We start from the raw sequence: 26,302 nt of genomic DNA, 5'->3' as shown, positions 1-26,302 counted from the left end.
AATCACTAAAACCAGCAATGGGCAACCTGACACACTTAAAAAATAATATATGTGTTGCCCTCAATTCTGTAAGAGAGCCGCACACTAACCTTAAACATAGTAAAACAGTTAAACTAGATACTTACAGTATAGGAAAGAAAGAGATGGTAGTATGTAATAATAAGATTATAGGGAATTTAATGTACAGTAAGATAAACAAGTGTTACAATCAATAAAAACAAATCTGACAATATAATGTGATTTCTTAGGTGTGTAAGGCTGGAGCAGGCACAGTGAAATTCTACAGAGAAATTTCTAACCGTTAAGTTATTATTATTATGGCCAGGGCCAGTGCTACCATTATGGAGCCCTAGACAGTCACCTAGGGCAGTGTTTGAGGGGCCCCTAAATCACAGAATGACGTTATGGGCCTGCTTCAGAGGTGGATGCAATTGAGCGATTATTTGCTACTGTGCATGTGCGAAAGTTTTGAAAACCCTGACGGTGCATGTGTTCCCCTGAGTGTACGCATAGACCGCTGTTGTGTACGGAGTTGCTGGCATTAGAACTGGTGGTGCAAAACCATGGACGTTCCTAGGAGGTGTCTGAGAGGTGATTGAAGTGGACACAAAAGGACATGTCACGGGCGTGTCATTGAATGCGGCTGTATTCCCAAACGCAGAGCTGCAGCCACAGAGGCCATGTTTAGAGCAATTTTAGAAGGAGACACTGTGTCTGCCATAGGCTGGTGCAAGGATCAATGATCAATGCGATGGTGGATCTGGTGGAGAGCCACACTGCATGACCTTCGTACATGCCAGAGGCTCAGCTTCCTGGTTCTGGCAGAGTCCTGGCCCACTCTTCATGACATCATGAGTGGGGGATGGGGAAGAGGAAGGAGGGCCTCCCGGCAACCTCTCCCCGGCACCCCCTCAAGTCCGGCACCCAGGTCATGTGCCCCCTTAGCCCTCCCCTAGTTGCAGCCCTTGGGTGTGGGGCAAAGGAATGAGAGCAGAGACCATGTGGTGCAGATAGAGCTTCCCTCCTCCATTGATCTCAAATCTCTGCTTTCTGTGGACAAGGTCACGTGACACAGAGGTCATCTGCTCCAGGAAATACATAAGCTTCACCAGGGGTTGCAGCACACATTTGGCAGAAGTGGGTTCAGATTGGTGCCAAATTATATCCTTTGATGTAAGCTTCTTAATAGTTCCTAATCCTTTGTCCAACCTAAATGAAATAACAGAGTCTACGAATTCCTGTCTGTTTACTTTAAGAAAAGATGGGGTCGTCCCTTGGTGCAATTTAACACCAAACTTAAGTCAGTATAAGACACTAACAATTCTTCAGAACAGCAATTACAATATGATGCAATATGATACAATTTCAATATTATACACCAACAATATTAATTGAACTACACTAAAGCTGCCCATCCACTAGGCGATGCGGGGGACGATGGCACAATTACGACGCCGTCGTCTCCCGCGGGGTGAACTGCATACACTGAACGTTCAGACATTCAGTGTATGCAGATCAATCATCCCCGAACATGGCAACCTGACGGCGGTCGTCAGGTTGACCGTCATGTTCGGGTGATGATTGATGTTAAAAACGACCAGCTGAGCGCGTGCATCGCTGGTCGTTTTTAACCTTTTACTTGCGGCCGATTACCAAGTGATGGAGCGATAACGACCGTCGTTATCGCTCCATCGCTAGGTATAATCACCTAGTGGATGGGCAGCATAACACTCTCTGTATTTTTATTTTACAGGAACCCACTCTCTGCGAAGATCGACGGAACCAACTGGAGCCCTGTGAAAGGTAAATGGTTAACCACAGAAATATATCACAACAATTTACACTTGCAATTAATTATTACCGGTAACGTATTTTCTAATAACATAACCCAGGGTTATTTAGTAGGTTCTAACTGGCCAGTTTTTAACTAACTTAACAGAACGTCTTATTTCAGTTTATAATAACTCACACTGACTCACTTAACGTTGCACGGGTTGATGAGGTCCAGAAATAATAATTTTGTATTTTGTCTGTTAACAAGTCTCCTAGGGGTAAGTTTACTAAAGTGAGAGTTTTTAGAAGTAAGTTTTAAAAGTGATGTTACCCATAGCAACCAATCAGATTCTAGCTATTGTCTTCTAGAAGGTGCTAGTTAAATGTTAAGTAGAACATCACTTTTAAAACTCACTCCTAAAAACTCTCACTTTAGTAAATTTACCCACTATAGTCTTTTTAGCGATTATTTATAGGAAACTCGATTCCTCTCTTGGATAATCTGCGGTGTTGATTAATACTAGCAGATTCCTCCTGTTTTAGCTACTTTGTTATTCCCTGCAGCGGTTTCAATAATAAAGTTCAATGTAGCTCTTATATGGCAATCATGTATCCATTAGTTACCATATAATTCAAGGCTATTGTCTACACTTGACTGAAGTTTACGATGCTATACTGTAGCTGTTTTTAAGGATATAGGACCTCATTCAGACCCGGTCGCAAGCACAGCGCCCTCGCAACCGGGTCGATGTTTTGGTCCTGCGCACGCGCAGCGACCACACTGCGCGTGCGCAAGCCCCAGAGTGAGAGAGAAACTCTCGCTACGGAGCTCACTACAAAAGGGCCGGCTTGCGATGTTGATCGACAGCTCGGCCCGTTTTGTAGGCGGGGCGGGGGGGTGGCTACACAAACGGAGGCGTTTCTTACGGAACGCTTGCCGTTTTGTGGGCGGCCGCACTGACATCAGTAGTGATGTCAGTGGGGAGTTTCCTGCTTGATTAGAGCAGGAAGCTCCCTGGGGCTTGCGGTTGCCGAGACCCAACCTTAGGGTCTCGTCGCAAGCCCCGATGGTCGCGATGGTCTTGACCATCGCTACCATCACCCTGGTCGGTCGCTAAGCTGTGGGTGGTAACCCACAGCTTAGCTAGCAACCAGGAGGCCGCACTAAAAAAAAGATTGCTTCTTGCGACCGACACTGAATGAGGGCCATAGTTCACAGCTGGTATTATGGTCTCTTTAATCTCCTAACTGAGGAATTAGGCATCCAGAGTCTGCAACTTATCCCTGACGATGTCTCACTACTATATTAGTGGTGGTGCTGATGATTAATAAACAGTATTCTGCAGCTGTAACGTAACTGAAGTCCTCTCGGTTCTGTAAAACTGGGCATCCACTACACAATTTTCTATCAGATATCTATCCAATCTAGATGGTTGGAATGAAAATCTGGTAATGTATGGGAGCAAATGACAATCGTCCACATACACTGGAAAATATCCAAAAATGGTTGTTCAGACAAATTCGTTAAAACACACAAATTTAACCGACTTGAAAAAAAAATGTTGACCTTTTTTCAGTGTTTAAAACCATATGATCGACTGTACTTCGATGTACTGGATTTCGGCGTTGGTCTGGATCACTCCTTCACAGACCAGTTCCCACTGTGAACATCCCCAGAGACAATAGATAGAGAGCTAAAGAGCATAGATAGGTAGAGAGCACCCGCGCACGCAGGGGGGGTTTCTGAGTACCTAGAAACCCCCCCTGCCCGCCACTCCATCGCAGCCCAGCTTAACAATATATATTTTTTTTGTTTAAAACATGTGAGCCCGGCAACTGTCCCTGGCTGAGCTGCCTGTAGGGGGAGCTGCAGCGCTTGCGCACAGCTCCTCCCGGGCAGTTCCCATAGGGCACAGCACACCAGCATTGTTGAGGCTGATACATCGGATCCTGCTGCGTGGCAGTGACCAGCGCTCTCTCCCAGAGCCGCACCACAGGTGGGTGTAATGTTTTCCATGTGGGGGGAGGGTGATCTTTGTCAGTGTGCCATCTGTGTGTGTATAGGTTTTGTCAGTGTGTGTGTGAGTAGGCTTTGTCAGTGTGTGTGTGTGAGTAGGCTTTTTCAGTGTGTGTGTGAGTAGGCTTTGTCAGTGTGTGTGTGTTTGTGTGAGTAGGCTTTGTCAGTGTGCCAGTCTGTGTGTGTATAGGCTTTGTCAGTCTGTGTGTGAGTAGGCTTTGTCAGTGTGTGTGTGTCAGTCTCTGTGTGTGTGTGTATAGGCTTTGTCAGTGCAGTGTCTGTCAGTGTGTGTGTGTCTAGGCTTTGTCAGTGTATATGTGTGTCAGTGTGTGTGTGTGTGTGTATATGCTTTGTCAGTGCAGTGTGTGTATAGGCTTTGTCAGTGCAGTGTGTGTGTTAGTGTGTCTGTGTCAGTGCAGTCTGTGTCAGTGTGTGCGTCTGTGTGCGTGTATATGTCACTGTGTATGTTTGCGGTACCGCCTTTTTTTTTCTTCAAGGAGCTGAAAAGCGCCATATAAATATAGTCAAGTAGACTCCAAATAAAAAAGTTCAACAGCCGGGTTGCAGATCCTAAGAACTAAGCAGACCGCTCAGTCTTGAACATACAATCACATACAGACAGCGCTCCTCAGGTACTCAATAATCCAAGCTTGTTAATCCATTATTGTGCAATGTTTCAGATGCAATTATTACATATTTCGTCAAGGCATTGATGAAATATGTAAAAAATTCATCTGAAACGTTGCACAGTAATGTATTAACAAACTTGGATTATTGAGTATTGATTATTGAGTACCCGAGGAGTGCTGCCTGTATGTGGTTAGATTTTTTGCCATTGGTTTTGTAACCAAGTATTGGAAACCCCCCTTTCAAAATCCTGCGTTTGCCACTGGAGAGCATAGCCAGAGAGCATAGATACACAGAGAGCAAAGATTGGTAGAGAGCATAGCCAGAAAGCATAGATAGGTAGCGATCATACTGTAGATAGAGAGAAAGCATAGATAGACAGAAAGCATAGATAGGTAGCGATCATACTGTAGATAGAGTGAAAGCATAGATAGACAGAAAGCATAGATAGGTATAGATCATACTGTAGATAGAGAGAAAGCAAAGATAGGTAAAGAGAATAGCTAGAATGCATAAATGGACAGAGAGCATAGCTAGACAGAAATTATAGATAGGTGGAGAGCATAGATAGCCCCTTTCAGCCTGGGGGGAAAACCAGAGCAAGTGGCCCAGCTTTTCTACCTGCAAATGCAATTTAAAAAATGGGCATAACAATAATGTTGGGGGTGTGTACCACAGTAAACTACTACATGCCTGATTTTTGAACCTATATGGTACACATAATAATTACCTTTTCCTTACTTCAATGACATTGAATTTACTACACTATAAGGTGCTTGTTTTTCACCTTCTGTCAAGTATATATATATATATATATATATATATATATATATACAGTGATTGAAGTGTGACGTATGAAATGGTATGTCATGCTGTCACTTCACTTCGGCACCCGTCCGGCACTGGGACTGTCCCAGTGCCGGTCAACAAGCGGCTGCTCTCTGCTTGTTTAAATTTTTCTCCTGCCACGAATCAATCATGGCTCGCGGAGCGGCAGCCAATCAGGGGAGGCCGGGGCTGGGACTATCACTGTCTCAGCGCCGGTCACCAAGCAGCTGCATGTTTAAATTTGGCTCCAGCCGCGAGCCAATCAAGGTTAACAGACCGGCATCCAATCAGGAGTAGCCACGTGGCCGCCCCTAATTGGCTGCCGGTCCGCGAGCTGTCATTTGCTGTTCACAGCCAGTGCTGAATTCAAAATGCCAGTGCCACCAAGGAGAAAGATTGGGGAAGGGCCCTGGGGGGAGCGCCGTGACGGCGGTCACCAGAGCAGAGCAGGGTGAGGTGGGCAGAGTGCTGTGGTGTGAAGTATGCTATGAGCTATGGTGTGTGGTGTGCTGTGACTGTGAGGGAATGTGTGCTGTGTGAAGTGGGGGTATGAAGATATAAAGGGGGCTCAGGATTTGGGCCTGCCTAAGTAAAGCCCCCCTGATATTTCAATACACACACACACACACTTAGTCAGCACACGCACACACAGTCACACTTAGTCAGCACACAAATATTTTAAGTAACAAAACAACAAAATTTTTATGCCACTGTGACACATTTATAAGCCCCACTCCACCCTCCACTTACCTGACATGAAGCAGGCACTCCTCATCTCCGCCCTTTCTCCTCCATGGGTATGATAAAAAAATTATTTTATCATTCAGCTCCTCTTTAGGCTCTTCCCACTCCCCCGATAGGCCACACCTCCTTTCTCATTCTCCAGCCTCTTGGAATTGTGGGTAGGGAAGCCTGGCTCCCCATTGGTCAACAGCGGCCATCTTTTTGTAGCCTGATATGGGGGCAGCCATTTTATTTTAGCCTCAGTTACCTGAATCGGATCTCTCTCTGGGCAGCAGCGCGGTAGCCAGAGTATCGCATCCTGTGCCTGCCAGCCCTGAAACACTAGAATTGTACCGGCCCAGGGGGCAGATGGCACCCTGCCCCCCAGCCCAGCCCGCAACTGGTAGAGAGCATAGCTAGAAAGCATAGATAGACAGAGACCATAGCTAGGTAGAGAGCATAGATAGGTAGAGAGCATAGCTAGAGAGAGGGGTTAAAGTGGGTAAGAACGGGGTGGAACTGAGTTCCGTCACCTCTAATGGTAGGTGGAACTAGTTCCACCTCCACCAAGTCCCTGCACAAAAGTACCACAGACCGAGAGCCACTCACTCAAGGTTCAATTTCTTCAGAGAAACCAGCATATACAGTAGGTAAGGAAAGAATCAAGCGAAGGCAATACATAGGGGTTGCAAAAAAACATTGGGCATCCAAGTGACATAGAATAGTTTGTGGGGACCCCATAAAAAACTCAGAGGCATGGCAGAAAAATAACACTGATGATATAGAATTTTTATTTTTAAGTGATCTAACATTGTAGACTCAGCTGATGTCAGGAGGGCTAAAAAAGCATCTAAAGTGTATTTCACACTGTCATTGCCCTTAAATGAGTTCCACCACCTTTCCAGGACCACTTTAAGCCCTGGCTAGGGAGCATAGATAGGTAGAGAGCATAGCTAGAGAGAATAGATTGACAGAGAGCATAGATAACAGCTATAAATCAGCTATAACACGTCATTACACGTCTAACACATCACCATTTACATCAACTTCTAACATTTATAAATCATCTCTAACATCTATACATCTATACATCACATCTAACATAAAAGCATCACCATCTAACAGTTATACATTACCTCTAATATCTATAAATCATCATCTACCATCTATACATCACATCTAACATATATGCATCACCATCTAATAGTTATACATTACCTCTAACATTTATAAATCATCTCTAACATCTATACATCACATCTAACATATATGCATCACCATCTAACAGTTATACATTACCTCTAACATTTATAAATCATCTCTAACGTCTATACATCACATCCTAACTGTGTGGAGTTTGTATATTCTCCCTGTGCTTGCGTGGGTTTCCTCCGGGTACTCCGGTTTCCTCCCACACTCCAAAAATATACTGGTAGGTTAATTGGCTCTCAACACAAATTAACCCTATTGTGTATGTGTGTGATCATGTGATAGGGAATATAGATTGTAAGCTCCACTGGGGCAGGGACTGATGTGAATGGTAAGATATGCTCTGTAAAGCGCTGTGGAATATGTGTGCGCTATATAAATAACTGGTAATAAATAAATAATAATCTAACATATATACATCACCATCTAACAGTTATACATTACCTCTAACATTTATAAATCATCTCTAACATCTATACATCACATCTAACATATATGCATCACCATCTAACAGTTATACATTACCTTTAACATTTATAAATCATCTCTAACATCTATACATCACATCTAACATATATGCATCACCATCTAACAGTTATACATTACCTCTAACTTCTATAAATCACAATCTAACATCTATACATCACATCTAACATATATGCATCACCATCTAACAGTTATACATTACCTCTAATATCTATAAATCATCATCTAACATCTATACATCACATCTAACATATATGCATCACCATCTAATAGTTATACATTACCTCTAACATTTATAAATCATCTCTAACATCTATACATCACATCTAACATATATGCATCATCATCTAACAGTTATACATTACCTCTAACATTTATAAATCATCTCTAACGTCTATACATCACATCCTAACTGTGTGGAGTTTGTATATTCTCCCTGAGCTTGCATGGGTTTCCTCCGGGTACTCCGGTTTCCTCCCACACTCCAAAAATATACTGGTAGGTTAATTGGCTCTCAACACAAATTAACCCTATTGTGTATGTGTGTGATCATGTGATAGGGAATATAGATTGTAAGCTCCACTGGGACAGGGACTGATGTGAATGGTAAGATATGCTCTGTAAAGCGCTGTGGAATATGTGTGCGCTATATAAATAACTGGTAATAACTAAATAATAATCTAACATATATAAATCACCATCTAACAGTTATACATTACCTCTAACATTTATAAATCATCTCTAACATCTATACATCACATCTAACATATATGCATCACCATCTAACAGTTATACATTACCTTTAACATTTATAAATCATCTCTAACGTCTATACATCACATCTAACATATATGCATCACCATCTAACAGTTATACATTACCTCTAACATTTATAAATCATCTCTAACATCTATACATCACATCTAACATATATGCATCACCATCTAACAGTTATACATTACCTCTAACATCTATAAATCACAATCTAACATCTATACATCACATCTAACATATATGCATCATCATCTAACAGTTATACATTACCTCTAACATTTATAAATCATCTCTAACATATATACATCACATCTAACATATATGCATCATCATCTAACAGTTATACATTACCTCTAACATTTATAAATCATCTCTAACATATATACATCACATCTAACATATATGCATCATCATCTAACAGTTATACATTACCTCTAACATCTATAAATCACAATCTAACATCTATACATCACATCTAACATATATGCATCATCATCTAACAGTTATACATTACCTCTAACATCTATAAATCACAATCTAACATCTATACATAACGTTGAACATCTACACATTTTTTCTAACATGTTAAGCAGTTTATATTTATTTTATGAGATCTATTTATTTCTGCTGGTATTACACTATTGTATTTCATCTATTTATTTTTTTTCGGTATTGCGTTGAGTGACGACCCCATCTTTTTCCTAACCAGTTACGTTAAGCTTAGTGGAGGATAAAGCATAAAATGGAATGGCGCGACCATTGAGTTATAAGGCAGGAAGCATCTGGGGCACACATGAAGGCTTGGCGGGCAGCAGATCGCCATAGAGTCACTTGTTGCCCATCACTGTTTTTAATCCATTAATTGAGACAAACTTTGATTCCCATGTACAATAGCAGAAAAAGCTGAACATTCACTTACACATGTGCAGCTGATACATCTCTATTACAAGGGTGTGGTGCCAGACATAACTAATTCATTCATTTGTCTGGATATAATTTGGTTGGAATTTCCAATCATGAAATAACACAACAGCAGCCTATTTCTGTGAGGCCCACGGGGCAGTGACAAACTACTTTTAATTACTGTTGGAGGGGCTGATTCACAGCATTGCGTGTACATAAATAATTGTGGACCTTCGCCCATATGCAGAGTTGGCCTCATCTATACAGTCGCGCTGTCCCATCCATCCATTTGCAGAAGTAGCCATCATTACCATCAGCGGGCATTTGCGCCATCCCTTTTTCTTGGTGCTAAAGATCTGTCCAAAACCAGATGGATCTCTTTGTACGTACAACTCTTCTTAGCCCACAACGCACGCGACGCGCCATCAATACCTTTAGCCTGCACGCAAATGGCCATTTAATGCCAAGTTACATCCATTCAGTAACAAGTGCAGGGTAAGCTTAACGGGTTGGCGCCGGGATTCTAATAGGTGTCGGGATTCCGGTGCCGGCATTCTGTCCGCCGGAATCCTGTGTGTCCGTATTATGACCGCATCCAAGATTAACAATGGGGTGAATGGAGCTCCAGCTCCCGGCCTCCACGTAAAAATAGGCCCATCATCATGGCAGGATGATGATAACCAGCTCCCCACACAGTTGGCTATAAATCAAAAGTATTAACATTTTATTTCTAGTTATCTCACAAAATGATGTAATTTTTGTATTATTGAAGACATTGGAGCTGATAGCGTAGGGGTGGACACACCCACATGACTCTGGCCACACCCACACAGCACTAGCCACAGCTCCTCCCCTTCTCAGTATAGGCCCTTGAACATTTTCAGCCCCGGTGGCCCTTATTTTGGCACTGTGCAAGTGGAGATGTGACTGGGTTGTATATAACACCCAAAGTTGCTCATACTGTAGTTGCCTATGCTCTGCTCGGAAACAAGTGCAGCGTGAAAATCACAAGTTTTGTACTAAAAAAGTCTTGTGTATGTGTCTGAATCGGCCCCTGATTGTTTCTCTGTAATAGGAATGTGTAATTTTTTGCTTAAAGATTATTGAAATAAGTTTTGTACAGTGTTACTACCTGCTGCAGAGTTACAAATTCATATACAGCATGTTATCAGGCCCGAAACTAGGATTTTTGTCACCCAGGGTAGGGCAGTCATTCCCCCCCCTCTCTATCTCACCATAACAATAGACTATGGAGCTCATTCAGACCCACTCGCTAGATGCATTCGCACGCAGCTACTTGGCTACTAATATATGCATAGGCTGCGATCGCACGGTAAGACATTAGTATGCTCACTATGTCTTAGCGTCAGTCTAATGATGTTCCTTCTCCATTCGCAGCGCACGTCATCTCCAGGAAGTGTGTGTTAAAACAGTAACATCGAGTGCCATCGGAGCCGCCCGAAACACTTGTGGTCGACCCTACTCCGCCGCAAGCACTGCGATCACTGCAGTGTGGAATACAACCAGGTGACGTGTACAATGACGCTCCGTGTTAATTATGCACGCCTATTAAACGCCGTTTGAATGCACTGGCACAACTGCGTTTGCACGTACACTCCTACATTTTCATGGACCATCCCCTGTCACCACCCACAAACGGCACTATCTGTCACTCATGCTGGCGAGTGGACTATGGCTGGCGTGCGATCGCTTCCCGATCGCAGAGACTGGTTCGCGCACACGCGCTGCGATGCATACGCATGCGCAGATAGCAAAAATCGGCCAGCTATGAGCGAACACAGCCTAGCAAGCCCCCCTATATCCTTTCAGAAACCTCCCCTGGTGTCTCTACAGCAGTCTGTGCCCCCCCCCCTTCTCGTATGACTGCAGCAGCCTCAGGGCCTGATTCTGACCCGCTCGCGAGCGCTCGCAAGCGGGTCGATGGTGCCCTAGTGCGCATGCGCACGACGGAGGGAGCTCCGTCGTGCGCATGCGCGAGACCCAACTAACGACGGGGTAGCCGTCATTATGGGTCTCGCATCAAAGGGGGCGTGCTGTTGATGGTGATTGACAGCACGCCCCCTTTGGTTGGCGTGCCGGGGGCGTGGCTGCCAGATGTCAAGCTCTGATAGAGCCAAAAGCACTCCTGGGCTTGCGGCAGCGAAACCCTACCGCAAGGGTCTCGTCGCAAGCCCGATGGTCGCGACCATCTTTTTGGCCGCTCGCATATGCTGTGGGTCACCCACAGCTATGCGGGTGGCCAGGAGGCCGCTCCAATATTAGGTAGGAGGGCCCTGATTCAGAGCGAGCGCTCTGGTCAGAGTGTCCGGCTCTGAATCAGGCCCTCTGTCTCTCCCCCCTATATCTCTGCAGCAGCAGCCTGTGTTTCTGTTAACCCTTCCCCCACCACCACTTACCTGGATCTTCACTTTGCTCTTCCTTAAGACAGCGCCGGCAGGCTCCTCACATACGTCACACCTCATGATGTCACACGCGCAGTGCAGATAGGATTTTTTTATATTGTGCTGGGTGATCCCGGTCCCTCTATTCCTGTGCCCTGCTGACTATTCCAGCCGCGCAGGCCCGGAGCCTAGTCACAATCACTGGACCGGACATCAGATAAAGATGGGCGGTGGAGCGCAGGCCGGGGGCCCTCTGAGAGTGAGGGCCTGGGGGTACTTTCCCCCTGTGCTCCCCCTTAATCTGGTGCTGGTCTACCATCTGAAGTTTACCCGCACCACGGCATGCTTCCTACTCATTACGGGTTTCCCTCTTTTTGTTTCCGACCATCTGGGCACCCCCTCAGATCCGGTGCTCGGGGCATGTGCCCTCCAGCTGCAGCCCTGTCACAGTCGCTCCTGCATAAATTGTATGCTTATAGGTGCGTTTATGTGCTAGTAACAAAGAGATTATAATAACTCCATCATAAAGAATAAAAAATGAGTACAAAATCTTTTTTTTTTTAAACAACCAGTGGAAAGAATAATTTAGCATTCACATTTGATATGTCCCTTTGTCTTTCTATACCCGAGGAACTGCTGGTTCAATAGCATACGTACAGATAGATACAGATACATATAGAGGGTCATATTTTATACACAACTATTTTGATAATGTGTTAGATCTCATCCTCTCAAGTGTATGGAAGCCATACAGAGCAACAAGTAAATTTACAATGAGGTTAGTTTCCAGTTATAAAGCAATTCTCCAATCTATCATAATTTGTCTTTGTAAAAAGTGAGAAAATATTATTTTTCAAAGGTGCTACTGTACAGATGGGACGCAGTCAGGAAGCCGATGGTCAAAATGCCGACCACCGGCTGTCTAATGACAGCGTCGAGATCCCGACGCCTGTCATTATACCTACGCCGGGAGCCCGACACCCAGCATACCGATCGAAGGTTAGGTTAGGGACTCCCAGGGGGGACTCAGGGTTTGGCACCCTCCCATGAGGGTTAGGCTAGGGAAAGGGGAGGTTAGGGTTAGGCACCCCCTCGGAGACTTAGGTTTAGGCTGCACGGAAGCGGGGGTTAAGTTCAGGCACTTACACACAGGGCACCACAGGTCAGGGGGCGCTGTTTGGGCCTGTCAAATTTCTGTTTATTATCATTCTTGCTTGTAGCTTCCTCTTATTTCATCCCCAGCATCTCCTGGCCTCCACTATCTCTTCCCTGGCTCTTCCCCATGAAGCCATGGCCCTTTTTTGGGTGCATTATGTCCCTTTGAAAAATTAGGGGGCGCCAATGCTCTTTCTGGCACAGGGCACCAAAATGTCTAGTCACGGCCCCTAAGGTACAGATAGGGTTGGGGGGGGGTGGGTTAGTAAACAGTTAAAATACCTACCGATCCCGTACAGATGTGTCCTCTCATGCCATGTGAGATGCTTGGCGTGACTAAGATCAGGCCCGCCAAGAGCCGTGGTGGGCCCCTGTAATAGGCATGGCCTAATCGCGGGAGGCGTGGCCATGCCCCTTGCCGAGAAAAAAAAAAGATTTTCAGCGTCGCGAAGCGACGCTGTGCGCTGGGGAGGGGGGGCGCTCTGAGCCCCCTCAGCCCGGTACAAAGCCAGGGGGGCGCGATCAGTGTGATCGCTCCCCCGCACAGGAATAGGAGACTGCTGTGGCCACGAGCAGTCTCCAACTGCAGCTCAGCACACGCTGTGTGCTGGGCTGCTGTGAGGAGGGGGGAGTGGCGCCGGACCCGGGCCCCCACCGGGCCCCTCAGGAATCCCGGGCCCGGGTAATCTGTACCCGCCCCACCCCCCTCTCGGCGCCCCTGACTAAGATGCTCTGACGCTGCTAGCGTAGCAAAACCTTTTAAAAAACATTTGCGTCCTAGGCTCATCGCAGCAGTAGACAAAGGTGCTCACAGTGTATCAGAGGTGCCAGGCTGCAACTTTTATCCCAGAGGAGTAGGTATAACACACGTACCAAGTGGCAGAAGAAGCGTAATGAAACGTGGCAGGTTGAATAGCCACGGCTGCACTTATCGGAACCATTTTCAGACAGATTTGAGACTCAGTCGCACACAGATGTACAAGTACCACAAGCCCCAGTGGTCAGTGGGCCTGATTCAGAGTCTGACGCTCTGAAAGAGCGCCCGCTCTGAATCAGGGCGTTTTTTTTTTTTGTGCGGCCTCTAGGCCGCTCGCATAGCTGTGGGTGACCACCCACAGCTATTGCGGATGGCCAGGTTGATGGTCGCGATGGTCAAGACCATCGCGACCATCGGGCTTGCGACGAGACCCTTGTGGTAGGGTCTTGTGGCCGCAAGCCCCAGAGAGCTTCCTGCTCTAATAGAGCCGGAAGCTCTCCCACTGACATCACTGGTGATGTCAGTGGGGCCGCACCCAAACGGCAGGTGTTCCTTCGGGAACACCTCCGTTTGGGCAGCAACCCCCCCTGCCCGCCTCCCAAACGAGGCGAGCTGTCAATCACCATCGTCGCTAGCCGGGTCTCGCGCATGCTCACGTCAGAGCCGGCTACGGCGTGCGATTGTGCAGGGGCCAAACATCGACCCGCTCGCGAGCGCATAGCGCCCGGAACTGGGTCTGAATCAGGCCCAGTGTACGCTTGCAATGTTATTTTGCCACTTCTAGTTGTTTTAGCAGTGTGAATAAAGAAGCACATTATGTCCAAATAAGACGCTCAGTGCGGCTGAGTCACATGGACCATGGTGTGCCGGAAGGGGCCATGTGGCGCAAATTGAGCCACAGTGTATGAGGAGACATCTGTAACTCAAAATATTATGTAATAATAATAATAATAATAATACACAATCGAATAATGTGATTCAGTTTTCCTGAAAACCAAATACACACAAACTTTGGGGTTCCGAGTCCCGGCTCAGATCACTTGTGGGATCTCAAGGAGAACTAAATCCTGGCTTGGATCTACTGTAAGATCGGAAATCATATTTAAAAAAAGGAATCTCGGAATTTGGATTGAGTGTATACAGGGCCTAATTCAGACCCGCTCGCGAGTGCTGAGCGCTCGCAAGTGGGTCGATGTTGGCCAAGTGCGCATGCGCACGACGGAGGCGGCTCCGTCGTGCGCATGTGTGAGACCCGAATAGCGACGGCCAAGCCGTCGTTACGGGTCTCGCACCAAAGGGGGCGTGCTGTCGATGGTGAGTGACAGCACGCCCCCTTTGGTGGGCGTGCCGGGGGCATGGCTGCCCAGACGGAGGCGTTCCCATGGGAACGCCTACCGTCTGGGTCCGGCCCCACTGACATCACTAGTGACGTCTGTGGGAGTGCTTTTGGATCTGATAGAGCCAAAAGCACTCCAGGGCTTGCGGCAACGAGACCCTACCGCAAGGGTCTCGTCGCAAGCACGATGGTCGCGATGGTCTTGATCATCGCGACCATCATTTTGGCCGCTCACTATAGCTGTGGGTGGTCACCCACAGCTATGCGAGCGGCCAGGAGGCTGCTCTTAAATTCAGAGGGCCGGCCCTGATTCAGAGCGAGCGCTCTGTTAGAGCGTCCGGTTCTGAATCAGGGCCACAGTTCCAAATTACATGATTTTACAAATTCAAAACAGAATTTTTACCAAAGCACTTGAGGGTGGTTTTCCCAAAACCAAAACCATAACATACTGTATGAGGGTGGTTTTGCCAAAGCCAAAACATAGGGGTCCGCGCACATCTCTATTATTTTGTCGGCTTGACAGAAAGATGACTAAATATAAATTGTAACTTTGTTTTTAAGTTACAAAATTACCAATATAACAAAAATGTGCCTGTCTGTGTTTCTCGTCATGTCAGGAGACAATGCGTTTCAGCACACCGGTCAGGAATGTTATAGTCTGATAAGAAATTGATGTCACACTGTATCTAACTATAAATATAATTGCATAGAGTTAAATGACAGATGTTTTACAAGTATGAACATGTTCCAGGTGAAAGTCTGCTTTCTTTTCTGGGGGATAACAAACAGCATGCCAATCCCGGCAAACAAACCATCAGAACAGACATTCCATTCCAATTATGATCTGCAGATTTTGAAGGTATGTACTAATTCAAGGGAATATATCATTACCTATGTTACCATTCGTGCCTCTAGGTAGTTTTAACATCAGGATTTATAGTCTTGTTTTGTGTGTATTTCTTTCTCTTATGCCTGTGTTTCAATGTTCGGCTCTCCAGTAAAGCTTTAAGCTAAATAAAGCATCTGATCAACCAATAGGCTGATTAGGCTGCAGCCTAAAGAGAGCCGGGACTTGGGGGGGCTCTGGGGGTCATTCAGACCCGCTCGCGAGCAAATGATGCTCGTGAGCAAATGACGCTCGCAAGCGGGTCGATGTTTGCCGAATGTGCATGCGCACGACGGAGGGAGCTCCGTCGTGCGCATGCGCGAGACCCGGTGAGCGACGACAAATACGTAGCTCGGGGTCTCGCACCAAAGGGGGCGTGCTATCGATGGTGACTGACAGCACGCCCCCTTTGGTGGGCGTGCCGGCCAGTAATGATGTCAGTGGGAGTGATTTTGGCTCTGATAGAGCCAAAATCACTCCTGGGCTTGCGGCAGCGAGACCCTACCGCAGGGTCTCGTCGCAAGCCCGATGGTCGCGATGGTCAAAACCCATCGCGAACATCTTTTTGGCCGCTCGCATATGCTGTGGGTGGTCACCCACAGCTATGCGAGCGGCCAGGAGGCCGTTCCATTTTCAGGTAGGAGGGCCCTGATTCAGAGCGAGCGTTCTGCTCAGAGCGTTCAGCTCTGAATCAGGCCCTCTATCCTGTTGGGGCACATCCTGAGCAAACCAGCACATCGGCTCCCTGTACATTTCATGATGTGGTCATTACCTAATGCTGCCTGTCAGTGTATACAGGAACCAATTGGACTATACTAAATCTTATAGAGCATAAAGGACGCAGCTTTTATGCCCATGAGCAGATCGTAATACTATGTGCTATGCTGCAGTGGTTTTGAGAGAGGGGTACGGGGTTTGTGATAAGAGTGTGTGTGGGAAATTCAGTTTAGCGTTCTCTGGCAATAAGCAGCCACCAGCTTTGAGGGTTTTCCCACACACCCCATGCAGGTGCAAAGGAAAATCTGCAATGTTGCTGCACTGTAATTCTTGGGAATGAGCCCAGCTGAACATTGCGTCACTTGCCGGGTCTCGTGCATGCGCACGACGGAGCCGGCTCCGTTGTGCGCATGCGCTGTGGGCCACCATCAACCTGGTTGCGAGCGCTCAGCGCTTGCGACCGGGTCTGAATCAGACCCAGTGTTCTAGGGATAACCATCTGTGATAAACATCGATGGTACAATAACAATCTGTGGTGAACCATTGATTGTTTGCACCACTCATTCTGGCTGCAGCTTCTGCATTGAGAACTAGTGATACAAGGCAGCCAGGTCAGCATAGCGGTCGGGGCATGGCTAGGGATATTACCCAGCATTATAAGCGGGTGTCGTGACCACGTGAATTGCATCATCGTTTGTGTGGGAGCTGCAAGGGGGTCCGGGGGGGGGACATGTTTGCAACCTTGTTGCATGAACACCGTGTATCACTGAGGGATAAAATTTTACATATAATAGTTACTTTATGCCGTCTATCATCCTACCAAATTTCATGAAAATCTGAGACGGTCGGGTTGATGATGACTTGGCATGGAATGACCCAATATTGAGTGTGACTGAAATAGTGACACCTTTGCTTTTAGATGTTTTCAGTGTTAACAAACTTTTTTTTTTAATGCACAAAATTATTAAAAATATTGTAGAAAATTAACTTCAGGCTGTGTGTATAAGGTGTATATGAAACATCAATGAATTTTGTGTATGTACACAAACTTTGTTTGATGTACAATATAATTAAAAATATTTTATACAATTACCCTAGAATTTTCTGCAGATCGGTGGGTCCACGCAGGGCCGGATTATAGGGGAGGAGCGACAGGGGCGGTCGTCCCTGGGCCCCCACACATAGAGGGGCGCCACACAGTCATCCCCAAGAATACATTAATGGAGGACAGAACAGCATTTCGCTGCCTGCACTACAGTTCTCCGTGGTTCAGCAGTTTGTTGAACCTGTCCCCGCCCCCGTCCTCAGCAGCAGCAGCAGCCAGTGAGAGGATTGGCAGAGAGGCCATAGCAGCACAAACCCCATCGCAGACTCCGCGCACAGGGATGGCCGCTGCTATTGCCGCTCGGGCTGATGACAGAAAGTCCCAATGCTGTCCTAGACTCTGAGTGCTTCCCCCACCGCTGCCGCTATACTTCAATGGTCAGGTGCCCGGCGGAGGAAGCGGATTCGCTGGACAGATGAAGAGGAGATGGAGATCCCCTGCTGTGCTCCACACACTAACCAGTAAGTATACTGGCATGTCTGGGCTGTGCCTGCCGCAGCACATCTTCTCTCCTGCGACAGGCCATCCGTCCCGCACACAGACCCCCAGCCATCGTGACTCACCACACTGGGGGCCCCCACAAGTTTGTTATTGCCCTGGGCCCCCACAAACCTCAATCCGGCCCTGGGACCACGAGTAGGAGGCGTGACCTAATGACGCGACTCTATGAGATTCGCTTCATTTGGCCATGCCCCTTATTTAAAGATGAGGCATTTGTGGCAAATTACTGTGACAGGGGCGTGGCTTAATGCAATTATTACCCATCCAGCCCCGCCCCCGGAACCTATCTGCGTCACCTCCCCGGGCTTATCCCAGTGGAGGAAAAGGTAAATGTCGGCAAGTAAGAATTACCTGCAGGCTGTGTGTTTAAGGTGTATATGAAGCATAAATGCATTCTGTGCTTAGATTTGGGTCCCATTCCCAAAATATCTCATTATGGTATGCAATTATTCCAAAATACTGAGTATTCCTATATCCAAAATACTTCTGGTCCCAAGCATTTTGGATATGGGAGACTCAACCTGTATTGAATACGTAATGGATTTGGGCCCTCATTCAGAGCCGTACGCTCTGAGCAGAGCGCACGCTCTGAATGAGGGCCGCCCTCCATAATTCTGGAGCGTCCTCCTGGACGCTCGTATAGCTGTGGGTCACCACCCACAGCCTATACGAGCGTGCAGTTTGATGGCCGCGATGGTCGTGGCCATCGCGACAATCGAAACTGCGAGCCGGAGCCTGCGGTTGAGGTTTTCAACCGCAAGGCCCGGAGTGATTTTGGCTCTATCAGAGCCAAAATCACTCCCACTGACATCACTAGTGATGTCAGTGGGCCGGCTTCTGACGGTAGGCGTTCCCTTGGGAACGCCCCCTCAGGGAGGCACGCCCCCGGCACGCCCACCAAAGGGGGCGTGCTGTCAATCGACATTGACAGCACGCCCCCTTTGATCAGACACAACGAGCGAAGGACTTTCCTTCGCTCGTCGCGTCTGGCGCATGCGCACGACGGAGCTCCCGCCGTCGTGCGCATGCGCAGTGCACAACATCGACCCACTTGCGAGCGGACAGCCGCTTGCGAGTGGGTCTGAATCAGGCTCTTGGTCTGCTGCAGCAAAGACAGCTAATCTTGTATTACCAATAAGATCTTAGAAGAGGTTCAGATCATTACATTTGATAGATTTGGTCTGCCACCCCCACAAAGACACCAATCCCATTACTGGCCTCCTTACCGACTGTGCACCCTTCAGCCTGTACATTCTGCCCATTTGTCTATGACTAAACTAAAGAAGTCCCCACACATTGTGGTCCTAGAAGATCCGCACAGACATGGGGATGAAGCCACTGATAGATTGGATTCACACACATAAACAATCCAATCTATTTCAGTCCAATTTTTTGTCTGTGCTATGTGATCATTTACTGTAGGTCTACACACCCAGTGGCTTCAATCTAGAAAAAGAAAAAGTCAAATGTGGCCGTCATCACTAAACAAGCTAAAGAACATTTGTAACTATTTATAATAAGCACATGTAACTAATATAATAAAATAAGCACATGTAACTAATATAATAATCAATACAAAATAAGGATAGTTATTTTATTAAGTCCAAATATAGATGGATATATAAAACAAAATATATTTGATAGAATTTAAAGAGTGTTACTGACTAAAAGTACTAAACATGTAAATATGACCATACAATAAATGTTATCTCTTGGCTGTATGCAGGGATATTTGGATATACTGAACACTGTCACTCACAAGAGACATGTCAGATCCACTGACAGTCAGACTGATTATACAATACAATCTTGTACTAATTTGCCCTTGAACTGGGTACGTGATATGGGGAAAGATAATAAGATGGATCTTCCAAAATGTGGTGTTCCCGATGTTGCAGACTATACAATAATAGAAAGCGGCTTAAAATGGTCTCCCACGATCATAAGTTACAGGTAAGGAAATACATTTGTGCGCAATAAATCTGCATATTGTCGAGTCTTATAATTATTATTACCACTTATGTATATAGCGCACACATATTCTGCATCACTTTACAATAAATATTTGGCCATTCACATCAGTCCCTGCCCCAGTGAAGCTTACAATCTATATTCCCTATCACATGCTCACACACATACACACTAGGGTTCATTTTTTGCTGGGAGCCAATTAACCTACAGTACCTGTATATTTTTGGAGCGTGGGAGGAAACCGGAATACCCGGAGGAAACCCAGGGAGAATATACAATTCGGGCTGTAGTGGGAATCAAACCCACAACCTCAGTGATGTGAGGCAGTAATGCTAACCCTTACACCGCAGCCTTTCCATCCCTACTTAATATCAGCCTTTTCTCTAATATAGGGCAGCATGGTGACACTTTAAGGCATTTATAATTCATTTTTATGGGTGAATATAATTGAGCACAATTTTTTAGCGATTAGCAGCAAGATATAAAACAGCAATACTTATTTCTCTTTAAAACAAAATCAGCTTTGATTTGCCTGAAAAAATATCAGCTGTTTTAAATCTAGTGGAAAAAAAATCACAGAAAAATCAGCACTTTTACAAATTCGTACCCTATAAAATCAATAAGGGGAAAGCGTTAGGTATATGCCATACGATATCTAGGAATATTTACCAATTTTATTATTTAGAGTTTAGACAATTATCCTGTACATATTCCTTTTGCTGCATTTTATTCTAGATTTGCTACATTTACTACAATGTGTGGTTAGAGGTCAATGATGTGTATATAACAGATGTATAGATGTAGCATAAATAAGCCAAAGTCATATAGACAAATATACCTGTATGTACTGCATTGTAAACTAAATCCTAGTTACAAAGGGTCTCATTCAGAGTTATAGGAACAATTATAGTAAAACAAGAAGGCTCAATAAAGAAGCAATTTGCCCCTTGGTAAAACCATATTGCACAGCAGGTGGGGCATATTATAAATGTGAAGAGAGATCTGCAGTTGTGTAATATTAATTCTAAATTTCAGTATTAAAATAAAAGCTGGTTAGTATTTATGCGCTAAAGCAACATGGTTTGTTCCAGGAGCAAATTGCTCATTTTTGCATTTGCAGGCTGTGAATCAGGCCCAAATTATTATATGGCTATTGTACGGCTACTTGGAATGTTTCCCCTAGTGGTCATTTTGGGAATTAAAGAGGTTTTTACTGCAAAGTTTACTTGTGTTAGAGGTGGGGACCTATCAGTGAGTGTGCCTGTGTGTACAAAGGGACATGTCTAGTTTAAATACTTAAGTTCTCCTCAATAATGTGGTCTGTACATTGTGTAGGATTGTTAATTACACTCCAGATTTGCGGCCATTCGAAGTGGATAGGGTGATACGTGAAGCCTTAAGAGTGTGGAGCACGGTGACTCCACTACAGTTCATGCAACTTCACAGTGGAACGGCTGATTTAATGATAACCTTTGGAATGCAAGGTAATCCCACCCTGTGTAGCTTATACCAGTAATGTTATGGATGCATACTAATTAATAAAAGACTGAAGACCATGGCCTTTCTCTTCTAGAACATGGAGATTTCTTCCCCTTTGACGGACCGTCAGGTGTGTTAGCTCACGCCTTCCCTCCTGGTGACCATCTTGGTGGAGATATCCATTTTGACGATGAGGAAATGTGGACTGTGGATTCAGAAGGTATTATTATGCATTTTGACAACTTGTCTAAGAAGACTTTGGGGTCTATTTACTAAGCAGTGTTAGGAGACAAAGTGAAAGGATATAAGGTACTAGCCAATCAGCTCCCAGCTGTCATTTTTCAAACACAGCCTGTGACATGGCAGTTAGGAGCTGATTGGCTGGTACCTTATCTCATTTCACTTTGTCTCCTAACACTGCTTAGTAAATAGACCCCTTTACCTGCAGAGGATTTATGTGAGTTACAGTCTCTCCTGTATGTTTGGACTGGCTAGCTGCAGTAACTCAATAGTGTATATTTACTAAAGTGCGGTTTTATACAAGTGGAGGTGTTGCCCATAGTAACCAATCAGATTCTTCTTACCATTTATCTAGTACCTTCTAGAAGATAATAGCTAGAATCTGATTGGTTGCTATGGGCAACAACTCCACTTCTAAAAACCTGCACTTTAGTAAATATGCCCCAAGGAGTCTGGTTTATTATATATGGTCTTTTGAGACTTTATGAATTGACAGTTTTTATATATTTGATTGAAATTGAGCTGCTTTGCTCTTTTGCTGTCACCCTCACGGATGGTGTCACCGAATAGCAGTGATGGATGGCACGTGCATGTGTATGTGCCATCCACGCTGTGCAGGGAGAGGCTGGGCGCTTCTCAGTAGCTACGCACAAGTGGTCATGACTGTCGCACTCGGGGATGCCGCTGGCTCCCCCATATCTTTAGCATAGTCACAGTGTCTTAACAGTATGTGATAAGGGACAAAAAGCTGAGATATTTATGTACACTCTTCTTTCCCTCCTGGAAGCAGTTCACAAGGGTTGCTCACCCTACAGTGTCCCTTTTGTGTACAACACACACACACGTATGCATACACGCACAAGCATGCCCATACACAAATGTAATTGAAATGATTGTGAAATTATTGTTACTAGCATACTGTAGGCTGTGAATAATAACGTATTAGCTTTCAAAATATTAACAAAGTGTGCACAGTGACCAGGGGGGAATTGGTATGAAATACCGGCGGCCGCATGGCCGGCGGTTCGATTACCGGCAGCCCGACATGAGCAGAGATCCCAGCAGCGGAAGCCCGACAGCACTGGAAATCCCGATCGTGGATAGGTAAGTATAGACTAACCTAACCTAACCCCCCTAACCCTCCTTAGGGGTGCCTAACCCTAACCTCCCCCCCAAGTGCCTAAACCTAATCCCCCCTCTAAGTGCCTAACCCTAACCACCCCCGGGGGGGTGCCTAACCCTAAGTACCCCCCGGGGGTGCCTAACCCTAACCCTCCCCCCCTAGCCTAACCCTAACCCTCCCGGGGGGTGCCTAACCCTAAGTCCCCCCCGGGTGCCCAATACCTAACCCTCCCCCCCGCGGCTGTCCGCTCGCGGCGCCTGGCATCACTACGATCGGGATGCCGGGCGCCTGTCTCCCGGCGTCGTGGAAATGCCGGGCGTCTACATCTACATTTCACCCATGCCGGGATATGAGAGTCGGGAAGCCGGCTGCCGGTATTTAGGCAGTCGGCTTCCCGATTGCATACCGACCAGGGGCGACACCCCTGGGACTCTGATGCCAGTACATGGTCCTATCTGTGCTCTCCACAAATCCAGGTCTGGGAGCCAGGCACATAACTACTCGCAGACTACAGTGTCTCCATGTTTGGGTCCACACCTCGGAAGACTGTATGTGTAATATAACAATAAGCAGAAGCGATGCCTTGTCCTGAAGGGTTTACAGTCTGTATATAACGCACCTCCTCTTCCTCACAGGCTTTGGCTTGTTTCCCGTGGCTGTACATGAGTTGGGGCACTCTCTGGGCCTGGCACACTCCAACAACCCTAACGCCCTCATGTATCCCCAGTACACGTACTTCAGTTCTGAATCCTTCACCCTCCCGGAAGATGACCTACAGGGAATACAGAAGCTGTATGGTAAAACTTTCCCTGTGTATGCCAAGTGATGTTAACATTTAACATTTTCTACATTTTTGTCACATTCATTTTAATGAAGGTCTGAGCGGTGCCATGATACTTATCCTAGAGGGCCATGTCCTGCTCTACTGAGGGGCCGGGTACATAAGAGCAGCTGGAAGCTCAGTTTGTCGCTTCCAGTTCCACAAAAAGAATACATTTTTCCCCAAAAATTTTATATAGAAAAAATAGTAGGTATGATATAAGTTATATACTATGACCTGATTTTGAGACGCAACTCACAAATAAGGCGACATACTTTGCCAGAGCCGTAACTAGACTTTTTGGTGCCCTGTGCCAAAGAGAGCATTGGCGCACCCCCCATTTTTTAAATAGCATAAGATAGTGCACCTTAAAAAGGGCCATGGCCTCATGGGGAAAGGCCAGGTAAAAGATAGGGGTACTCTTGGGGCAGCCAGGAGATGCCGGGGATAAGAGAAGAGGAAGCTACAAGTGAGAATGATGATAAACAGGAAAATTAACAGGCCCAAACAGCGCCCCCTGCCCTGTGGTGCCCTGTGCCATGGCACTGGTCGCACTACTATAGTTATGACCCTGTACTTTGCAGACTGTGCATGCGCTGCTGTAAACCTGTTCATCTCTGCATATGTCCGAGTCAGACGCATCTTGTCCATTTCTCTCCATCCTTCAGATGGGTGTTACTGGGTAGTAACTGGGCATAAACACGTGCAGGAACCGTCTAGGGGGCGTGCAGCGGGCGGTATAGCCAGAGTTATCCAATATTCTTCCGTGTGGCTATTTCAGTCGTATCTCTTGACGCTGGTAACGATGATGGCTACTTTTGCCGCCGCTTATGGAAAAAATGGGACGGTGCGATGCATACGCGTTAGGACATGTGTATGGTTATATTAGTATTCCATTTACAATCCAGTCTTATTAGAATAATGTAATCATGGGTTTAAGGCCATGTTGGATTTGGGGTTTGTTTTTAAGCTAAATTTGACATTTGGGGATTTGCTACTGTTAGTCAATGCATCATACATATATGAGGGAGGGGTTGGGTATTCGACGCCGGCGCTCGGGATCCCGATGGTCAGAATCCCAACGTCGGCATCCCGACAGGGTTAGGAAAACTTAAATGACCAGGGAAGGGGGGGAATAGGGGGATAAAGTTTGAGCACAGGATATAATATATTGGATATAATTAGTCAAAAGAATAATGAAAATCCACAATTATAAATATCAAACCCTAGTATAGGTGTCAAGCAAAAATATTGTAAAGTGTGGAGGTGCTCCCCATGAGAGTATAGATAAACGTAGTATGGGGAAGAAGAAGAAAACTCTCTTGTTGGGGGCACTCGAATGTAAAGGTTATAATAAGAATAATATATAAAAATAACTTTTATTAGATATATTTTAAAATACCAAAAACAAGTCTGAGCCTGTTACTTATTGGCATTACTGTTGGAATAACAGCTATAAATTATCACAAGCAGAACACGAACATACATAGAACATAAGACAACATATAATACAATACTTATCACAATTGTGTGAAGCTAAGTGAAATATTACAAATAGGTCTATAATTCTCTGTCTCATACAATATTGAGACCTATATAAAACATATACTAGTTCAATGACCTCATAATGTCGTCATAGCACAATGGCTAATCAGAATTACGGCAGAAGCATACAAGGAAATCTTCTAGAAAAGAATGTGATAATAACCATACAATATTCAATATAGGTTACGTGAGATATCACAGCACAATAACACTGAAAAGTAATCAGAGAAATACAATGATAAGGGGGTCAGATGAAATAATAGCTGACCCTGCAAATATCAAAATGAATATAAGTAAATCACAGGTTGTAATGAGAGGCAGATCACACGTAGGTCGCCTGTGATGCCACCCAGGTACTTGTAGACAGTAAGGTTATAGGAAAAAGTAAAGCTACTCCTTTATGTGGAGTTTACAAAATAGCAGCTGCTGCATGCCATTGTATAACCATTGAATGGCATGTGAGCGTACTATAAAGGTACTCCCAGGGTAGGGAATAAGTACAATGAGTATCTGCTGTTGGACTGCGTTAAAAAGAAGGTCCTGGTGTAAACATTGCAGGAACCTCTAATAGGCGCACCCCAATGAGAGTACTCATAGAGACAATAGTTATCGTAATGAAATAACACAGCATAGGTTTGCGATCTGTGCTGCTGCCAGTCATATACCAAAGGTAGTGGTGAGTGGTGGGAAACCCAGATCGCATATGCAGTGATAGGAAGAAAGAGTATGAGTGTAGCTGCACTATGGCTAGTACAGGACAAGTGGAGCTCTGTTGCCCTAAAGGTATTGCAGGGTCACAAACTTGTCTCTGTTGAATAAAGCCACTCAGTGCGCTAAAGAAAGTGTAGTATGAAAAAAACCTGAGCGCTCACCTCCAGGGAGCCGGTGTGTAGTATAGAAAATCTGCCACTAGAAGAGCCTGTCA

The 26,302-nt window shown here is 45.6% G+C and overlaps 1 protein-coding gene across 2 annotated transcripts in view; it reads left to right on the top strand.

The window, feature by feature from the left end:
• Positions 1-15,726: 15,726 nt before the first annotated feature.
• LOC148477475 (collagenase 3-like) overlaps positions 15,727-26,302 on the top strand; it is a 36,903-nt gene continuing 26,327 nt past the window's right edge. The window contains exons 1-7 of one of the 2 annotated variants that reach the window (XM_088456693.1): positions 15,727-15,849; positions 19,290-19,296; positions 19,339-19,350; positions 20,053-20,152; positions 21,506-21,654; positions 21,744-21,869; positions 23,648-23,809. In XM_088456693.1, coding sequence (XP_088312819.1) covers positions 15,727-15,849; positions 19,290-19,296; positions 19,339-19,350; positions 20,053-20,152; positions 21,506-21,654; positions 21,744-21,869; positions 23,648-23,809 — 679 coding nt within the window. Of the gene's footprint in view, positions 15,850-19,289; positions 19,297-19,338; positions 19,351-19,925; positions 20,153-21,505; positions 21,655-21,743; positions 21,870-23,647; positions 23,810-26,302 lie in introns of both variants that reach the window. The other variant, XM_088456694.1, reaches the window with a different exon arrangement.

Source organism: Taudactylus pleione, unplaced genomic scaffold (genome assembly GCF_031769625.1).
Source record: "Taudactylus pleione unplaced genomic scaffold, aTauple2 ptg000711l, whole genome shotgun sequence".
NCBI classification, from domain to species: Eukaryota; Metazoa; Chordata; class Amphibia; order Anura; family Myobatrachidae; genus Taudactylus; species Taudactylus pleione.
The sequence above is the reverse complement of the archived record's forward strand: the minus strand, read 5'-3'. Positions and strand labels throughout refer to the sequence as shown.